The sequence below is a fragment of the Paroedura picta genome, chromosome 3 (genome assembly GCF_049243985.1).
Source record: "Paroedura picta isolate Pp20150507F chromosome 3, Ppicta_v3.0, whole genome shotgun sequence".
NCBI classification, from domain to species: domain Eukaryota; kingdom Metazoa; phylum Chordata; class Lepidosauria; order Squamata; family Gekkonidae; genus Paroedura; species Paroedura picta.
The window spans coordinates 81,236,292-81,257,118 of NC_135371.1; the positions used below are offsets into that span (position 1 = coordinate 81,236,292).

At 45.6% G+C, this 20,827-nt stretch overlaps 1 protein-coding gene across 11 annotated transcripts in view; it reads left to right on the top strand.

The window, feature by feature from the left end:
* TNIP1 (TNFAIP3 interacting protein 1) overlaps positions 1-20,827 on the top strand; it is a 107,097-nt gene that overhangs the window by 57,928 nt on the left and 28,342 nt on the right. For all 11 annotated transcript variants that reach the window (XM_077326546.1, XM_077326545.1, XM_077326551.1 and 8 more), the window contains one exon: positions 1,869-1,940. In XM_077326546.1, the coding sequence (XP_077182661.1) occupies positions 1,869-1,940 (72 nt within the window). The remainder of the gene's footprint in view (positions 1-1,868; positions 1,941-20,827) is intronic.

The following is a 20,827-nucleotide window of genomic DNA, read 5'->3' on the forward strand; positions in this document are numbered from 1 at the left end:
AAAACTCATGTCAAACAGAGTAACGGTCGGAGACGACTGAAGATGGCGCCATAAAAAAGCTGGACTTCTGTTCAGCTCTTAAGCCATGCCGAGGGTCAGGAGCTTCTGCACCTGGCTGACCTGAGCAGATACGCAAATCTGCTCACCGGTCGCCCCAGGAACCGGGAACGGCATCCTGAGGGTCCTACAGATCCGTGGGGAGATAGGAGGACCGAACTCCCCGGATTAATAGCGGCCTGTGCTCAAGGTCACGATGGCGTCTTTGTCGCAAACAACTTTACAAGCTTGAAACGACCAGCTGACCTTACATTCTTCCCAGACCATCATTTACCAGATCGACAGGAGCAGAAGCTGACAGAAGCTGGAATCTGCAACAGTAAGAATTGAAAGCTTTCTGGCTTTTCTCTCTCTTCTCCCACAAGCTCTTCCCTCCCCCCCCCCCTCAACCAATTCACAAGCGAATTCCTTCTTTCGCCGAGTGAGAGACTCCCAGCTAATTATACCCATTAACCAAACAAAGAGAGTGCTTTGAAGATTTATTGGTGAAAGTTCAGTGGGGGAATTTGACTTGATACGGAGATCGACAAACTGATAATTTGGGATCGCTCGTGCTCCCGCGAGACCTCACAAGACTTTCTGTTTATAGTTTGTGACTGCCTAGAACTATGGAAGAATTAACTAAGGCACAGCTTTTCCATTTGTTATGCAAAGGAAACTCAGAGATACTGAAAGCAGTCAATAAGCTGGAAAAGGAAATTCGTGGGACTAAGGGGGAGCTTTTGGATGGAGCCCATGGTCCGGAGAGACCAGCTGATGACGTAGCTCAGCTAACAATAAATCAAGTGAAACTTCAATGTCTGGAAGTTAATCAACTGGAGGGAGAGAGTGCCAGAGATGTAAAAACCCAAAGTACCTTTGAAGAACCTGGGAAAACAGATTCAAGGAAGGAAAGTACCGAAAACCTGGAAGTCTATTCAGAGCAGGAAATGATTTGGATCAGCAAAATAAAAAGAGTCTATTCAAAAGCGACAGCAACTAGGAAGCTATCAGGAGATATTCCTGTGCGACCAGAGGAAGAGATCCAGATTGACAAAGGATTCAGAGCCTCCTCAAAGGCGACTACAAGCAAGAATCAAGTAAGAGATTTCTTTGGCCCTGACAGAAGGACAATCAGAAATACTCTACTATGGAAAAAAACACAATTTCATTTTCTGCGACCACCTGAAAGATGAGCTGAACAATGGAGTATTCTCCTGGCTTCCTGTGGGAAAAATAGCAGCAGTAACTTTTAGGACAGGTCCAATATATGAAGGGAACTGACTTTATATCATCTAAGACAATAATAGAATATATCCTTATAATAGATTATACCCTCCTATGTATCAACAACTACTTTGTTAAGAAAGATGGTAATAACTCCTAGATCAGGATTAATATGCGATGGGAATTGAATATGTATGTCAATATGTATGCTAAAAGAGGATGACAAACCATATTTCATAGGCATTAACAAGATGGCAGTAGTAATTCTTGGGTCAGGGCCAATTTATGAAGGAGACTGACCTAATATCATTTAAGATAATAACAGAATGTATTCCTATAACAGATCATACTCTCATATGTATTAACAATCACTTGGCTAAGAAAAATGGTAAAAACTTCTAGATTAGGAATAATATGTGATGGGAACTAAATATCTATGTTAAAAGAGATGGCAAACCATATCAACTGGTCGCTTTTTCTTCACAATTTCTCTGTAAATGCTTTATATAATAATAATCAATAAAATTATTTTAAAAAAAACAACAGAGTAACGGTCTATCCTGTTTGCCTTGAGATGTTTGATTCTTTATGCACTGTCTCTGCAGGAGTCATCATCTGAATTTGAAATCGTTGATGCTGAAGATAAGAAATCTTCACCAGACAGCAGCAAGAAATTGGTAAGTGCAAATGTTCCTTTCAAAAAACCCAAAGGAACAGCTGTTTGAAAATCCTGTCTGGGTCGCATGTTTCCATTTGCTCTTTTTTCAGGTTTGGTAGATGAGGGTGGAGGGTGGATTTGAAGAGAAAGAAAGCCAAACAAGGCAGCAGGATGATTCCTATTATTACTTCAAAGTCCATATTTTACAGGGCAACATAAGCAAAAGCATCACTACCAAAACCTTGCCATCTAGAGTACTATGGGGAAAGCAAGGAAAGTTGAAGAAAAAAGGGCAGGCTTTGAGCCAAAGCATTCCCACATATTTAAGTTTCATATCAGTTGATAGGAAAGCTGCAAATGCTGCTCAATTTCCAAAGTGTTCCCACTGACTTTTGCTTTTTGAAAAACACAGTTCCCAGTTTGGACCCAAGGTTTTTGAGATGGGAGCCACATATTTCTCTCCTGGCAGGCTGTTCTTCCTATCAAAATTGCACCCTGCCATGTCTCCCCTATACACACACACGCACACACACACACAGAGCAAAATGATATGAATACTTGCTCATGGCATAAAAAGCTGCTCAGGTTGGCTGTTAGGGAATTTTAGCAAACACCCCCCAAAATACCCTAAACGGTAAGAAAGAGTTGCCCTTGTCTTCCCGTTAACTCCGTACTCAGCTTTCAGATTCCTGCAACTGCTTTGAGCTATTTATTTAATTTTTTTAAAGGATTAGAATACCTTTCCTGTGGCTGAGCATCACATATAGCTTGCAGTTGAAGCTTCCTGAGTCTGTGGCTGGGCCACCAGCAGGGTTGCTTGTTGTTGGTGTGCTGCCAGCCTGAGAGGCTGTAACCATGCACGTGCCACACGACTTCCTCCGTTGGCCCCTTTCCCAGAACAAGCTGATGGGAACTGTCCCATCACGCCAGCTGGAAGTGCTGTTGTTGAGAGGGTTTTTTCCCCCCTTCTCTTGCTCGTATATGCAAAGCTGTTTGTGTTGGCTGGCTACTTCCTTGTCTTCGGCTAGCAGCACAGGCTTTCTCACAGACCTGAACACTCAGTCTGCGCTGTGGCAGAAAATATGCACCGGAGAGGATGCTGAGCCATCCCTGAGGAAAGGGGCTGTAAAAACCCTGAGTGATGAAATGGCACAGAACAAGCCAGTGAAGTGGAACAGCCCTTGCCTGAAGCATCACTCATTTTGAGCACTGGTCACAAGGACTGCCCACTCTGTCTCTTAGTGCTTTCACAATTTTCAGGGCTCTGAATGGGGAAGAACTGCTGTTTTCTGCTTCTGTGGGCAAGGAGCTGAGGTTTGTCAAGAACTTGATCTTCATCATGGTGCCTACTGCAGGTTTCTGGTCTGCCAATAGCCCATTTATCATTATCATCCACTAGGCCATGCTTTCTCAACCAGGGTTTCTTGATGGCCCTGGTAGGGTTTCATGAATGGATGGGAGTTAATTAATTTTAATATATTTTAAAACATTTATTGGGTGATATAATCATATATGGTCATGTTGACCCATTCCCCCCCCCCAAAATGGCCAGGGATGGGCCTGGAGGGGGCAGGAAGGTGAGGGGCCCTGGGTGGGCATGTACACAGCTGTTCTTCCCAGCCATATTCTGCATGATTGAGAAAGGCTGCACTAGGGCAAGGGCCTTCTCAGTGACTGCCCCTGCCCTCTGGAACCAGCTCCCTAAGGAGGTTCATGCCCTGCGCGATCTGTTAAGATCCCATGGGGCATGCAAGACTGACTTGTTTGTGCAGAATTTAATTAACCAGGAGCATGGGGGAGCAGACTGGCTGCTCAGATTTGTGCTAGAGTTGATGACTGGTTTAAATGTACTTAGAACTCTGTTTTACTATATTCATACATTTTATTTTCTGTTCAAGTCTCAGTGCTATATCTGTGAGTGCTGTGAGCCACCCAAGTTCTCTGCTGAGGAGTGGGTATGAGCTGTGAATCAAATAAATAAATAAATCCTCCAAAGATGCCTTCTATATCTGCTTATAGCAGGTGCTTTATCCCCAAAATGATAAGTCAGCAACAAAACCAGATCACTCATTTTGATTTGGCTTGAGGTATAGATATCTCAAGCCAAATCAAACTGAGGAATTGCCAACTGTGAGTTTCCCATCCTCATTAAGGGCCTTGGGAAAAATTCTTTAGACTAGGGGCAAAGCCCATTGTATCCAAGAATACAACGGGTGCTAGAGCTTGGCAGTGGGAAGAGGAAAAGGAGGAGTTGTCCAGTCTGTAAGGTCATTTGTTTGTTTGTTTGTTTGTTTGTTATATTTCTATACTGCCCACCCCGGAGGCTCAGGGGGATTGAATGTGTGTGTTGTGTGGGAGGTTGTGGTGGCATGGTGGCAAATGAGGGCATGGGTGTGGAGATATGGGTGTCAAGAACCTGTGGTTTGGAATGTTTGTTGAGTGTGAGAGAGAACTGACCTTTGGGAATTGTGGCATAGTGGTTACAGATGAGCTTTCCAGAGCCATTTCCTCAGATATGTGAAGGGAAAATCAGACTGGAGACTCTTCTTAGGGGAAGATTACATGGCAACCAATTCCCCCCAGTTCTGCGTCATTTCCCTTCTTGTGTGAATTAGGCCACATTCACCGAAATGCCCCTCTGTCCTCATACACATGGGGTAGTCACAGTACACAGGTGTCCACCCTGTTCCTTCTTTTCCATTTTTTCATTGTTGATAAAATGTTATGTGCCTACATGCTTCTTTCATGATTGCTCCTTAGAAGAAGAACGGATATTTGTACCCTGTGGTTTACTACCCAAAGGAGTCTCAAAGCGGTTTACCAACACCTTTTCCATTCGTCTCCCCACAATAGTCAACCTGTGAGGTATGTGGGGCTCTGAGAGGCCTGAGAGAACTGGGAATGGGCTGCAGTAACCCAGCAGGCCTCAGGTGTCTCAAAACATTTTCCAATTGTCTTCCCTTCCTCTTCCTGCAGCAGACTCCACATGAGGGAGGTGGGGTAGAGAGCCTCACATGGAAGCTGGCAACCCTAAGAGGAAGACTCTCTGTGCACAGCAGTCTTGACCTTAGTAAGGTTTTTTATACTGTTTTTTTATTTGCAAGGCCCAGGTTGAAAAGGTTCCAATGTGTCTCAAGCCATTTATTTGTTCACTATTTACAGTTTCAGGCTGTAAATATTTATTTAAATCTTCCTGCACTTTCCAGACTCACAGGACTGATGCTGGTCTGCCTGTCTGTGCCCCAGAATACAAACAGTTGCTGGCCATAGCCCATAGCCCAGGAGGGACACACCTGCACCCCTCCCTCCCAACTACAGCCAAAAGTGGCTCCTTTGAAGGCTGGACTCATAGAATCATAGAATCATAGAGGTGGAAGGGTCATACAGGCCATCTAGTCCAACCCCCTGCTCAATGCAGGATCAGCCCAAAGCATCCTAAAGACTCTGAGGCATTGTATGATTTTGAAGTCCCACCTCCAAACCACCAGGAATATTTCCAGCCCAGGGGTAGCCAACCTCCAGGTGGGGCCTGGAGAGCCCCTGGAATTACAGCTCACCTGCAGAGTATAAAGATCAGCTCCCCAGGCAGAAAGGGCTACTTTGGACAGGGTTGTGGTAGAGAAGAAACATTGAAGGCTTCCCACACAGGTTGTTGTTGAATTGAAAGACTTGAGGCCGACTGCACAGGGTTGTTGTGCAGATGAAACAGGAGACAAAAGAGCCAGTTTATTCTGCAGAATAACGCTGGGCAGTGGCCTCAAATCTGCAGAGAGTTGCAAAGAAGAAAGACACATGGCTTGGCTGTGTCTAACCTCCGTGCAGAGCAGTATTTTAAGTGAGAAGGGACTTTTCTGTGGCCTCCCTGTCAGCCAACTGTTTGGAAGAAGGGGAAAGTTCCCCACCCTCATAAGGAATGCCCTCAGGCTCCCCTGTGTTGCTCTTGGAAAGGCCTCCCTCCCCTCAGTCAGGGCCTCTCAGAGGCTCCTTCGCAGCAGGCCTGAAGGGAGGGGGGAGGGAACGCACTCTGCAGCCTCCTGCCAGCTCTGTCAGGGTTCTGAGGCAATTTGCAGTTGGACATGACAGGACAGCCTTGGGGTGAAAAAGGCTGGCGCAGCCTGTCCGCCTCTGTTCTCATCCCCCTTGGCAGCCCTACTGACCTCCTTTCCCTGCGGTGGTCAGGGGCAGACTGGCAGCCATGTCTCCAGATTGCCCCTGGCTTGGCTGGGCTGTGCTGTACTGGATGGAACTCTGGTATGTCCTGGTGAGGGCCCAGGCGCCTTGCGCCTTCCGATTCGCCCCTCCGCTTGTCAGTCCGGAGCCAAGGGGACAATCCGGGAGTTTTGATCCCAGATTCAGCCCACCCCAACACCCCTTACTATTTTATTAAGAGGGACAGATGGGCAAAACACAGCCTGAGTTAAAAGAAACCAGCCTGTGTTTGGTGAGAAGGAAGCAATACTGGAAACCAATTGACTTAATTTAGAGAACCACAGAATTTCATCAGTCCAGACTATGGATTCCCAACTAGGGTTCTGGGAACCTGGGGTTACACGAGAGCTCCCAGGGGGTTACGTAACCTTTACCAGAAGTTCAGATGGCACAACCAGACATTATCTAACTTCCAAGGGGCATGTCACCACTTCTGGGGCTCCTTGACGCTGAAATATTTTATTCCATGGTCAAAAGGCTGTTCCAGACATTATGTGGCATATGAAAGTGAAATTCAAGCTACATAATAGAAACTTTAGAGGAATTGAACAAGAGGTCAATGGAGAACAGAATTCAGATGCTGACTGGAAAATAAAAAAGAGAAACTGAATGGCAAGATACTGCTGCTCTCAGGTTAGATTGCCTAAGCCTTTGTAAGTGTTCAAAATTACTAAAAAGTGCTTCTAAAGGTACTTACTGGATTCTGCCATTTGTTCAAAAGCTATTCTTTCTGTGTTGTTGTTAGGTGCGAAGTCGTGTCCGACCCATCGCGACCCCATGGACAATGATCCTTCAGGTCTTCCTGCCCTCTACCATTCCCCGGAGTCCATTTAAGTTCGCACCTACTGCTTCAGTGACTCGATCCAGCCACCTCATTCTCTGTCGTCCCCTTCTTCTTTTGCTTCGATCGCTCCCAGCATTAGGCTCTTCCCTGGGGAGTCCTTCCTTCTCATGAAGTGGCCAAAGTATTTGAGTTTCATCTTCAGGATCTGGCCTTCTAAGGAGCAGTCAGTGATGATCTCCTCTAGGACTGACCGGATTGTTCGCCTTGCAGTCCAAGGGACTCGCAAGAGTCTTCTCCAGCACCAGAGTTCAAAAGCCTCAATTCTTTGATGCTCTGCCTTCCTTATGGTCCAGCTTTCGCAGCCATACATTGCAACTGGGAATACCATAGCCTTGACTAAACGCACTTTTGTTGGCAGGGTGATGTCTCTGCTTTTTAGGATGCTGTCTAGATTTGCCATAGCTTTCCTCCGCATGAGCAAGCGTGTTTTAATTTCTTTGCTGCAGTCCCCATCTGCAGTGATCTTGGAGCCCAGGAAAATAAAATCTGTCACTATCTCCATTTCTTCCCCATCTGTTTGCCAGGAATTGAGAGGGCCGGATGCCATAATCTTTGTTTTCTTGATGTTGAGTTTCAAGCCAACTTTTGCACTCTCCTCCTTCACCCACATCAACAGGCTCTTTAATTCCTCTTCGCTTTCTGCCATTAGAGTGGTATCATCTGCATATCTGAGGTTGTTGATATTTCTCCCTGCAATCTTGATCCCAATTTGTGACTCATATAACCCCGCCTTTCTTATAATGTGCTCCCCATACAGGTTTAATAGGGAGGCGACAGTATACAGCCTTGCCGAACTCCTTTCTCAATTTTGAACCAATCAGTGATTCCATGCCTGGTTCTCACTGTTGCTTCTTGACCTGCATATAGGCTTCTCAATAGACAGATAAGATGTTCTGGTATTCCCATCTCTTTAAGAACTTGTCACAATTTGTTGTGCTCCACACAATCAAAGGCTTTAGCATAGTCAATGAAGGAGAAGTAGATGTTCTTCTGGAGCTCCCTAGCTTTCTCCATGATCCAGCGTATGTTGGCAATTTGATCTCTAATTCCTCTGCCTCTTCGAAATCCTGCCTGTACCTCTGGAAGTTCTCGGTCCACATATTGCTGGAGCCTAGCTTGTAGGATTTTGAGCATAACATTGCTAGCATGAGAAATGAGTGCAATGGTGCGGTAGTTTGGATATTCTTTGGCATTGCCCTTCTTTGGGATTGGAATGCAAACTGACCTTTTCCAATCTTGTGGCCATTGTTGAGTTTTCCAAATTTTCTGGCATATTGTGTGTAGCACTTTTACTGCATCGTCCTTTAAGATTTTGAATAGTTCAACTGGAATGCTGTCCCCCCACTAGCTTTATTATTGCTCAGACTTCCTAAGGCCCATTTGACTTCACATTCCAGGATGTCTGGCTCCAGGTCAGTGACTACCCCATTGTGGTCATCAGGGATGTTAAGCTCGCTCTTGTATAGTTCCTCTGTATAATTTTCCAGTTTTTAAAAATCTCTTCTGCTTCTGTGTGGTCCCTACCATTTTGGTCCTTTATCATACCCATCTTTGCTTGAAACGTTCTCTTCATCTCTCCAATTTTCTTGAAAAGATCTCTGGTCCTTCCCATTCTATTGTTTTCTTCTATTTGTTTGCACTGTTCATTTAAGAAGGCATTCTTATCTCTTCTAGCTTTTCTCTGGAATTCTGCATTCAATTGGGTGTATCTTTCTCTTTCTCCCTTGCCTTTCACTTCCCTTCTCTCCTTAGCTATTTGTAAAGCTTCCTCAGACAGCTATTTTGATTTCTTGCATTTCTTTTTCTTTGGGATGGTTTTAGTTGCTACCTCTTGTACAATGTTGCGAACCTCCGTCCATAGTCCATCAGGCACTCTATCAGATCTAATTCCTTAAATCTATTTGTCAAGAAGCTGATGATCTGAATCACAATCAGCTCCTGGTCTTGTTTTTACTGACTGTATAGAACTTCTACATCTTTGGCTGCAGAGCACATAGTCAATCTGATTTCTGTGTTGACCGTCTGGTGATGTCCATGTGTAGAGTCATTTCTTGGGTTGTTGGAAAAGAGTGTTTGCTATGACCATTGTATTCTCTTGACAAAATTCTACCAGCCTGTGCCCGGCTTCATTTTGTACTCCAAGGCCAAACTTGCCTGTTATCCCAGTTATCTTTTGGCTTCCTACTTTAGCATTCCAATCCCCCATGATGATAGGCACATCATTTTTTGACGTTGCTTCTAGAAGGTGTTGTAGGGCTTCATAGAACTGATCAACTTCATCCTCTTCAGCAGCAGTGGTTGGGGCATAGACCTGGATTACTGTGAAGTTGAATGGTTTGCCTTGGATTCGAACTGAGATCATTCTGTCATTTTGAGGATTGTATCCCAAGACTGCTTTTCCTACTCTCTTATTGATTATGAAGGCTACTCCATTTCTTCTGCGAGATTCTTGTCCACAGTAATATACATGATGGTCATCTGAATTAAATTCACCCATTCCTGTCCATTTTAGTTCACTGATTCCTAAAATGTCATTGTTCAGTCTTGTCATCTCTTGTTTAACCACGTCCAGCTTGCCTTGATTCATGGATCTGACATTCCAGGTTCCTATGGAATAAAAATCTTTACAGCATTGGACTGTGTTTTTGCCACCAGTTACTTCCACAACTGAGCGTCCTTTTGGCTTTGGCCCAGTCGCTTCATTCATTCTGGCACTACTCGTACTAGCCGTCTGCTCATCCCCAGTAGCATATTGGACACCTTCCGACCTGAGGGGCTCATCTTCTGGCGTCATATCGTTTACCTTTTGAACTTGTCCATTGGGTTTTCATGGCAAAGATACTGGAGTGGTTTGCCATTTCCTTCTCCAGTGGATCACCTTTTGTCAGAGCTCTCTGCTATGACCTGTCCGTCTTGGGTGGCCCTGCATGGCATTTCTCATAGCTTCACTGAGCTATGCAAGCCCCCTTGCCATGGCAAGGCAGCGATCCTTGAAGGGGGATTATTTCTGTCGGAAGTTCATTTTCAAAATAACATCTGTCTGATTTCCTATTGTTAATATCTGTGGGCTTTGCAGCAGCTATAGAATTTGGAAAAAAATCTCCAGTGCCCTGGCTGTTGTGCAAAACTGTCACAGTGACTTTAAATCTCATGTATGTCAGGGTTCTGTGCGTCCCAGGTGTACAGAAACTGTATTCCAAAGCTTCAGCCTTCATCTCTAATGTGATTTTCACAAACTGAAATGACTGCTGGGAGCTGCTCTTTGCTCCATTTTGTTTCCCAGCCAGGCAAATAGCAGCTCACCAATGCTGTTTTAGTTAATGTAAACAGCATAGTATGGGAGGCTGAAGCCCCTTCTCCACACATGTCACAATAATGGCCAGGACACCCTGCATTCCTGGAAGATGCAGAACTCCCAGCAGGTGTGTGGTACAGGGTCCTTGTGCAGGCCATGTGGGTTCTTTATCATATGTGTCAACCCTGACAAGCCATCCTGAGGGGGCTACCTTTGGAAGACTCTACACTGTTACAATGTTTCTTCCTACTAGCCTTGTATCCTGTGTTGGCTTTTCTTGTACTGCTTACTCTTCTGTTCAACCTTGCCAGTGGCAGGGATACAGCTAGTGTTTTAGTGTTCAAATGAAAAAGTTAAGGAGACTGCTTGACCAGCTAGGGCATGCCTGGAGTACATATGTGCTTTCTTTGGAATGACTTATCTTGAAACTGAAAACAAATGAAGTAATGAAGGCAGCTTTTAGGTTTTCTGGTTCCATGTATGAGTCAGCAGCAAGACTTGTGCGGGATGGACAAGGTCTCTTGCAAGACCAGGGAATTTTTTTTCTGCACCAAGTTCACCAGGGCAGATTGTGGAGAGGAAGAGATGACAAATCGGCTCATGAGTCTTGCTGAAAGGTGGTATTTCCCCACCTTTCCCCTAAGGAGATTCCTTACAGGCTGTGACTGTTTTATCTGGTATGCAGCCTACCTTATACAAACTAAGTATGCCTAGTCAGGGTGATAACAGTTACCTGTTCAGAAGTCCTAGCTTAGTATGAAGGCTGGAGTCTCCTTAAACAACCGCACAACCAACCTTTGTAATCTGGGCTAGCTTGCTTCTCAGGAACTGCTGTGAAACCAAGAGGCACGGTAGCATGCACGCAAGTCAGAGGGTGTGGTCATATGCATTTGTATGCCAAAAACACAGGTGTGTCATGAACTGGGGTACTAGTTGGTTCTTTCTTATGAAGGCAGTACAGTTCATCTGGAGAGTTTCTGGGAGCAAAAACCTGAATATCCCGATGCTTTGGGATGAGAATTGCTAATACAACTGCCAAGGTAGATAGTGGGGTGGAAGAGCAGGAGTTGTATTGTAGAGGCTGGGAAGGGGTATAACTGAATATGTGAAACTGAATATGTCAGGAAAGATCATTTGCATGTGGCAGAATGGGAACACAGTGGAAATGTTAGCTGTGTGGTAAGTCCTAGGATGAATAAATTCTCCCCAAGAAGGGCATGCCAGATTCATTATTTTATTCTTGGGCTTTATGGAATACTTATCATTGTGCTGGGGAATCCTTTTGCAATGGATAAAGAAGGGAAAATTTTCTTACTAGTATTCCTGTGACTTAATTTCCAGAAGAAGCAATCCAGGGCCAGAATTGTCATCCTCCTATTGAAATACTAACTTACTGTCATTCACACGTCTTATTTGCCTTAATCCAATTCAGCTATAATCACCCAGTTTCTTATGCATGCAACCTACTGTTCTTGACATTTAAACACCCCACCCCTTCTCTACCTCTATGTAATGGTTGAAGAAATTTGGTTTCATTGTGACCATTTTGGCAGTCGAGAAAAATTCCACTCCAGCATTCCTAAAGTCCCATAGAGTAACAAGTGCTTAATACAAAAACCTGGCTCTTAAGGAGCAGATCCAAATGCAATCCCAGTTTGCCCTGTGGTTCATGAATCTGTTTGCCTCACAGTTTATGTAACTGTGATCCCCCCCCCCACACACACACACACAAAGGCAATTCATGGTTACCCAGTGAGGAAGTTTGGAACTCAAGTCTGTTTCGTCCTCCATTCCCACCCCCAGTGGTGTCCTCATAGATATGTACCAACTCCACCTATTACCTGCCTCTCCTCCCACCCTCTCCCTTCCATATATATACCATATATACTCATATATAAGCTGAGTTTTCCAGCATAGTATTTCACACTGAAAAAGCCCTCCTCGGCTTATATGAGGGTATATAGGTAATTGAAATAACAGCCTGCTCCCAGCCAGCCAGTCATAGCATTGCCTTCTGCAAAGGTCTTGAAAGCTGAGCATGTTGTTCCCAGCCAGCCAATCATAGCATTGCCTTCTTGAAAGCTGAGCTTGCTCTGGCAACTTGTAGGACATCAACAATTTGACTGGGGGACTCTGATTTTCTTCTCATCCTAATCACTTCTTCCAAACTATTCTTTTGGTTTCTGTGGGTGGGGTGGGTTTTTGGGGTGCTTTGGGATTTACTGTTTCTTTCTTCTTTTATCTGACAGGCAGCATTATTTGCCTTTTTTGGGGGGGGGGGTTGTGTTTCTTTTAAAAGTTGATTTTTACAGTTCTTTCAAGTGTTCAGTTTTACAGTTCTTTATTTCAGTGTTTTGTTTGGGGGGGCACTGTTTGGTTCTCCTGCCAGAGCTGTTCTCGCAGAGCAGTTCTGTCAGTGCTCTCTCAGGGTGTCTGGCATAAAGAGAGGAAGGGAAGGTGATTGTAAGCCACTTTGAGACTCTTTTGGTTAATGAAAAGCAGGGTACAAAAACCAGCAGCTATATATCCTCTTGACTTTTCTGTATGGGGTGGGGGGGGAGGCTGGATAGGAGAGCCTGTGATGATGGAGCATGGATTAAGCGCTTAGGCCACCCAGTAAGTTTACGAGTAGCTGCTGCATTTCCCACCCTTGGTTTATAAGCGAGTCAATACGTTTGTCCAGATTTTGTGGTCAAATTAGTTGCCTAGGCTTATATGCGGGTCGGCTTATATGCAAGTATATATGATATATATAAAATTTTGGAGACTACATTTAGAATCTGATGCAGTGAACACACCCTGGCAAATAGTCTGTATCTGAAGAAATGTGCATGCATACAAAGGCTTAAAGGTGCCACTGGATTCCAACTTTGTTTGGCTTCAGACCAAAATCCCCCCCTGAATCTGTCTTCATTGAAATGCTGTTACTTGATAATCAGTATGTAGGTCAGTATTAAATATCAGAGCTGCATTTTTGTTTCATCTATTCTGTTATATGTGACGACCCTTTTTAGGGCTTCTGCATTGATGGAATATATCACATTATAGTATAATTCTGTAGGGATGAATTAATATTATCCCCATATTACATATAAGATGCTGAAACTTGGTGATTGAGCAACTTTATGGATTCCTAGTGATTGGCAAAGTCAAAAGTTTAAATTAGGGATTTCCTGATTTGTAGCTCAGTTTCTTAGCTGCTGTGTTCGACCAGCTCTCTGCTGTCTATCACTATGCTCGTGGAATGGTAAATGAAAATGGTGAAAAATAATAAAAGAGAGAAAGAAGCATTTATGATGTATTTAGGAATACTATCAGGCTATCTAGTCCAAGCTCCTGCTCAATGCAGTATCAGCCTAAAGCATCCAGGATAAGTATCCCTCCAGCTGTTGTTTGAAGACTGTCAGTGAGGGACAGTTCACCACCTCCTTAGGCAGTCAATTCCACTGCTGAAATATTGTGACTGAAAATTATTTTCCTGATATGTAGCTGATATTGTTCTCCATGTAGTTTAAACCCATTTCTGTGGGTCCTATCCTCTGCTGCCAACAGGAACCTTTCCCTGCCTTCCTGTAAGTGTCAGCCTTTCAAATACTTAAAGGCAGCAATCATGTCCCCTCTTAGCCTCCTCTTCTCCAGGCTGAACATTCCCAAGTCCCTCAGCCTTTCCTCATACAGCTTGGTCCCCAGACTCCAGATCATTCTCATCACTCTCCTCTGAACCTTCTCAATTTTGTCCATGTGTTTTTTTTTTGTTTGTTTGTTCATTCGTTTTTGAAATGAGGCTTCCAGAACTGCACCCAGTTCTCCAGGTAGGTTTGATCAATGTGGTATACAGTGGGACTATGACATCTTGTGATTTTGATGTGATGCCCCTGTTGATACAGCCCAAGACTGCATTTGCCTTCTTTACCACCATATCACACTGTCTGCTCATATTTTGCTTACAGTCCACAAGGACCCCAAGACAACATTCACACACACTGCTACCCAGAAGTGTATCTGTTGGATTTGTCTCCAACAGGTCCTGCCAGACCAACCTGGTTTCCCTTTTTGACCAAGTAACAGGTTTGCTGGATCGTTGAAATTCGGTTGATATAATTTACTTGGCTTTTAGTAAAGCTTTTGACAAGGTTCCTCATGATGTTCTGATGGATAAGTTGAAGGACTGCAATCTGGATTTTCAGATACCTATGTGGATAGGGAATTGGTTAGAGAACCGCACTCAAAGAGTTGTTGTCAATGGTGTTTCATCAGACTGGAGAGAGGTGAGTAGCGGGGTACCTCAGGGCTTGGTGCTCGGCCCAGTACTTTTTAACATATTTATTAATGATCTAGATGAAGGGGTGGAGGGACTACTCATCAAGTTTGCAGATGACACCAAATTGGGAGGACTGGCAAATACTCCGGAAGATAGAGACAGAGTTCAACAAGATCTAAACACAATGGAAATATGGGCAAATGAGAACAAGATGCAATTTAACAAAGATAAGTGTAAAGTTCTGCATCTGGGTCAGAAAAATGAAAACTTACTTACTTACTTGTGGAGTCCCACAAGGAGCGGTCCTCTCTCCTATCCTATTCAATATCTTTATGCGCCCTCTCGCACAACTGGTACGGAGGTTTGGGCTGGGTTGTCATCAATATGCCGATGACACCCAGCTCTTCCTCCTGATGGATGGCCGCCCTGACTCCCCCCCAGAAGCATTAGCCAGCTGCCTGGAAGCAGTGACGAGATGGCTGAAGCAGAGTCGTCTGAAGCTCAATCCTTCAAAGACGGGAGGTCCTGTGGCTGGGTAGGAAGGGCCCATGCGAGGAAGCGTGCCTGCCTGCCCTGGATGGAGTACAGCTCTCTACGGCTCACTCCGCCAGGAACCTAGGCGTGATTCTGGATACTTCCCTTACAATGGAAGCCCAGATCACAAAGGTAGCGCGGCTGGCATTTTACCATCTCCGCCAAGCCAAACTACTAGCGCCCTACCTGGCCCCGGAACACCTAGCCACAGTGATCCATGCGACGGTCACCTCTAGACTGGACTTCTGTAACTCGCTCTACGCAGGCCTGCCCTTAGCCTTGACCCGGAAACTACAGCTGGTCCAAAACGCAGCGGCCAGGATCCTCACAGCAACACCGTGGAGGTCCCACATCCGGCCCATTCTCCACCAACTGCAGTGGTTGCCAGTTGAATTCCGGATCAGACTAAAGGTTCTGGTAATTACCTTCAAGGCCATTCGCGGTCAGGGCCCAGTGTACCTGAGGGACCGCCTCCCTGCCTATGCCCCTAAAAGAGCTCTGCGCTCCACCGCCACCAACCGGCTAATGGTCCCTGGCCCTAAAGAAGTCCGCCTGGTCTCGACCAGGGCCAAAACATTCTCTGTCCTGGCCCCCACCTGGTGGAACGAGCTCCCAGAGGAGATCAGGGCCCCGACGGAGCTTAAACAGTTCCTCAGGGCCTGCAAAAAGGAGCTCCTCCGCCAGGCATTTGGTTGAGACCAGGCACAACCAACAGCGAATGAAGGGCCCCCGCTCCCCCCCGCTCCTCCCCCTCCCCCCCTCTCCCCCCTTCCTCCCAGAACTCCACCAGAGCGCTCTGGACCTGTTGTGGTATTGCACCGTTCCATCGTTATATTATTTTATTATATTGTCATACTGTTACATTATTCTGTTATATGGTTACAACCACTGTTATTAATTACTGTATGTTTTAACGAAGACTGTTTCATGTATCGTTGACTAGTTTTAATGTAAACCGCCCTGAGCCTTCGGGGAGGGCGGTATATAAATCTAAATAAATAAATAAATAAATAAAATAAATAAAAGCATGCCTACTGGATGGGGGATACACTTCTAGGTAACACTGTGTGTGAATGAGACCTTGGGGTACTTGTGGATTGTAAACTAAACATGAGCAGGCAGTGTGATGCAGCAGTAAAAAAGGTGAATGCCATTTTGAGCTGTATCAACAGGGGCATCACATCAAAATCACAAGATGTCATAGTCCCATTGTATACGGCACTGGTCAGACCACACCTGGAGTACTGTGTGCAGTTCTGGAGGCCTCACTTCAAGAAGGACGTAGATAAAATTGAAAGGGTACAAAGGAGAGCGACGAAGATGATCTGGGGCCAAGGGACCAAGCCCTATGAAGATAGGTTGAGGGACTTGGGAATGTTCAGCCTGGAGAAAAGGAGGTTGAGAGGGGACATGATAGCCCTCTTTAAGTATTTGAAAGGTTGTCACTTGGAGGAGGGCTTGATGCTGTTTCTGTTGGCTGCAGAGGAGAGGACATGCAGTAATGGGTTTAAACTTCAAGTACAATGATATAGGCTAGATATCAGGAAAAAAAATTTCACAGTCAGAGTAGTTCAGCAGTGGAATAGGCTGCCTAAGGAGGTGGTGAGCTCCCCCTCACTGGCAGTCTTCAAGCAAAGGTTGGATACACACTTTTCTTGGATGCTTTAGGATGCTTAGGGCTGATCCTGTGTAGAGCAGGGGGTTGGAGTAGATGGCATGTATGGCCCCTTCCAACTCTATGATTCTATGATTCTATCTCCTATCCAGTGTGCATCTCATTTTTGTGACTCAGATGTAGAACTCTGCACTCATCCTTGTTGAATTGCATCTTGTTCTCCTTTGCCCACTTTCCCAGCAAGTTCAGGTCTCATTGAGCTCTGTCTTCTGGGGTGTTCGTCCACAAATTTAATGAGGTGTCCCCCACCTCCTCGCCCAGGTAACGGATAAAAACTGTGGCACTCGGCTGCTCACTCCCCCCCACTCTGATAAAATACCATTTTGAGTATGGTTTTCTAGCCAGTTCTCTATCCACCTAACCATCCGAAAATCCAATCTACAGTCTTCCAGTTTACCTATCAGAACATCATAGGAAACCTTGTCAGAAGCCTAACTGTAAACAACAGCTATTGAGTTTCCACGATCTAATAAGTCACTCAGTCAAAGAAGGAAACCAGGTTAGTCTGTGCTGACTTCCCTGGATCAACAGATTGTTCTCCCAATGATTACAGATCATCCCCTTTAAAATCTGCTCCATTATTATTATTATTATTATTATTATTATTATTATTATTATTATTATTATTATTATTATTATTATTATTATTATTATTATTATTATTATTACTACTATTACTATTACTATTACTATTACTATTACTATTACTATTACTATTACTATTATATTTACATTTACATTTACATTTACATTTATATTTATACCCCGCCTCCCCCCGAAGGCTCGAGGCGGCTTACATAACCCTGTCCCCTAAAACCATAAAATAATAATAAGATCCGATAATTTACAGTAATGGCAACAGCCATGGCGTAATCTGCTCATTTGGTCTCCGCATCCTCAACTACAGGAGGGGGGTGACACTCTCTACCGCCAGTTTGGGAGGGGGGGGCTGATTTTCTTTCCGCCCAGCCTCAGTTATAAGCCTGGCAGAAGAGCTCCGTCTTACAGGCCCTGCGGAATGCTGGTAATTCTCGCAGGGCCCTCAGCTCTTCCGGGAGCTCATTCCACCAGGTTGGGGCCAGGACCGAAAAGGCCCTGGCCCTGGTTGAGGCCAGGCGGGCTTCCTTGGGGCCGGGAACGACCAATAGGTTAGCCCCCGCAGAGCGTAAAGCCCTGCAGGGGATATAGGGCGAAAGGCGGTCCCTCATATATGCTGGGCCTAGACCACAGATGGCCTTGAAGGTCAAAACCAAAACCTTGAACCTGATCCGGAAGGCGACTGGTAACCAATGCAGCTGCCTCAGAACTGGCTGGATGTGAGCCCTCCATGGTGTAGCTGTGAGGACTCTAGCAGCCGCATTTTGGACGAGTTGCAGTTTCCGGATCAAGCCCAGAGGCAGGCCGGTGTAGAGCGAGTTACAGAAATCTAGTCTAGAGGTGACAGTCGCATGGATCACTGTGGCCAGGTGTTCGGAGGACAGATAGGGCGCTAGTAGCCGAGCCTGGCGAAGATGGAAAATGCCCGGCTAGCTACCTGTTTAACCTGTGCCTCGAGTGTTAGTGAGGTATCAATAGTCACCCCTAAATTCCTGGCCTGAGACGCGATATTAAGTTGCGTCCCGGCCAGAAAGGGTAAGCGCGCTTCCTGATCTGCCCCCCTACGGCCCAACCACAGAACCTCCGTCTTGGAGGGGTTGAGTTTCAGGCGACTCTGCTCAAGCCATCCAGCTACGGCTTCCAAACATCTGGCAAATGAGGAGAAAGAGCTGGGTGTCATCAGCGTACTGGTGGCAACCCAGCCCATAGCTCCGTACCAGTTGAGCCAGAGGGTGCATAAAGATGTTAAATAATGTAGGAGAGAGCACCGAGCCCTGTGGGACCCCACAAGGGAGCCGGTAAGGGCCTGATACTTCCTCTCCTACGGCTACCCTCTGTGTCCGGTTTTGGAGGAAGGAGCGTATCCAGCGTAACGCTGTACCACTTATCCCCGTACCGGCGAGGTGGCTCGCTAGCAGCTCATGATCGACCACGTCAAACGCGGCCGACAGATCTAAAAGAACTAGCACAGCAGAGCCACCTCGGTCAAGCTGGCGACGGAGGTCATCCAACAAGGAGACCAACACAGTCTCCACCCCATGACCAGGGCGGAAGCCAGACTGGTATGGATCGAGTGCTGAAGTATCTTCCAGGAATGCTAGGAGCTGGTCCGCTGCAGCCCTTTCCACCACCTTACCCAGGAACGCTAAATGCGCTACTGGGCGGTAGGTTGCAGGGTCATGTGGGTCCAGGGATGGCTTCTTGAGGAGAGGGCACACCATTGCCTCCTTCAGCATCTCAGGAAACTCCCCCGACTGGAGAGAGCAGTTAACAATATCCCTGAGCTGCTCACCTATCCGTCCATCCCTCCCCTTAAGGAGCCAAGACGGACAGGGATCAAGGGGGCAGGTGGTTGCCCTATCTTTCCATCAATTGAGGTCAGAGTCACTGGCCTGTAGTTTCCCAGGTAATCGCTCCTCCATTTTTTGAAGATTGGGATAATATTCACTCTCCTCCAGTCTTCTGGCACCTTTCCAGTCCTCCAAGAGGTCCTAAAGATGATGGACAAGGGTTCCACAAGCTTTCCAGAAAGTTCTTTGAGCAGTCTTGGGTATACAGCAACCAGCCCAGGGAATTTGAACTCATTCAGTGCAGCCAGATGCCTCTTGACAACCTCTCTGTCCATGTCAACCTTCCACCAAGACACTATACCTTGTCTACTGTTGTCCCTAGATGTGTCCATATTCTTCGGGAAAAACACAAAGGCAAAATAGGTACTGAGCTTTTCTGCTTTCTGTCTTGTCAGTTTCTCCATCTTCACCCAACAGCGGGCCTATTGCCTTGTTTACCATACATTTGCTCCTCACCTATTTGAAAAAGTGTTTCTTGTTACAGTGGGCTTCCCTGGCCAGTCTCAGATCACTCTCAGCTTTGGCCTCTCTGATGGCTGACCTACAGTACCTAGTAACCTGCAGATACTCTTCTGTAGAGGTTTGTCCTTACCTCCATTTCTCGAACATTTCCTTTTTCTTCCTTAGCTCCTCCTGAAACTCTCTGTTCATCCAAGTAGGCTTCTTGGATCCCCCAAAATGTTTCCATCTTTCTGGAATAGTCATGGCTTGAGCATGCAATAGCTCTTGTTTAAAGAGAGCCCACTCGTCACTTGTTCCTTTCTCTTCCAGCATTCTGTTCCATGGGATTACGCTCATCATGTCTGAGTTTATCAAAGTCTACCCTACAAAAAGCTAACAGATGCATCTAACTACAAACTTCTTTGGTCCCCCATCTTATAAGAAATTCTAGGCAGTCATGGTGATACCCTCCAGGGTCCCCATCTCCTTTGCCCCATCCACCAGTTCTTGCCTGTTGGTCAGTATTAAATTGAGTATGGTCAAGCCTCTCATAGGTTCTTCCACAATTTGATAAATGAAATTGTTAGCCTGCCAGGTCAGAAAGCTGCCTGACTCGGGATGCTTAGCAGAGTTCATTTCCCAGCAGACATCGGGGAAATTGAAGTCACACATAATTATAAGGTCCTGTTGCCTGGATAGTCTACCAAGCTGTTTAAGGAGGGCAGCATCCCCATTTTCACCCTGGTTAGGAGATCTGTAGCAGATGCCAAGCACTAAACTCTTTGTTTTCCCCTCCCCTATCTTCACCGAGATACTTTCTGATGAAGTGTGACTCTCCTCCTCTAGTATCCCTTGGCAGGCAAGCCCTCTTCTCACATACAGTACTACTCCACCTCCTCTTCAACCTTTTCTGTTTCTTTTGAACAACTCATATCCATCCACTACTGCATTCTAGTCATGGGAATCATTTCACCAAGTTTCTGTAATGCCTGCTGAATCATAACTCTCTGTCTACATGAGAAGCTCAAGCTCTTCCTTTTTATTGCCCATGGTTTGGGGATTGGTACATAGGCCCCTGAAGCTTCTTGCCCTTGGTGAATAAAACAGTTATTCCAGAGGAAAGCCATTTATTTGGTTTTAGATGATGCGTGCATATTATAGCAGGAGCCATCCTTGAGAAGGTATTGAGAAGACATTCTG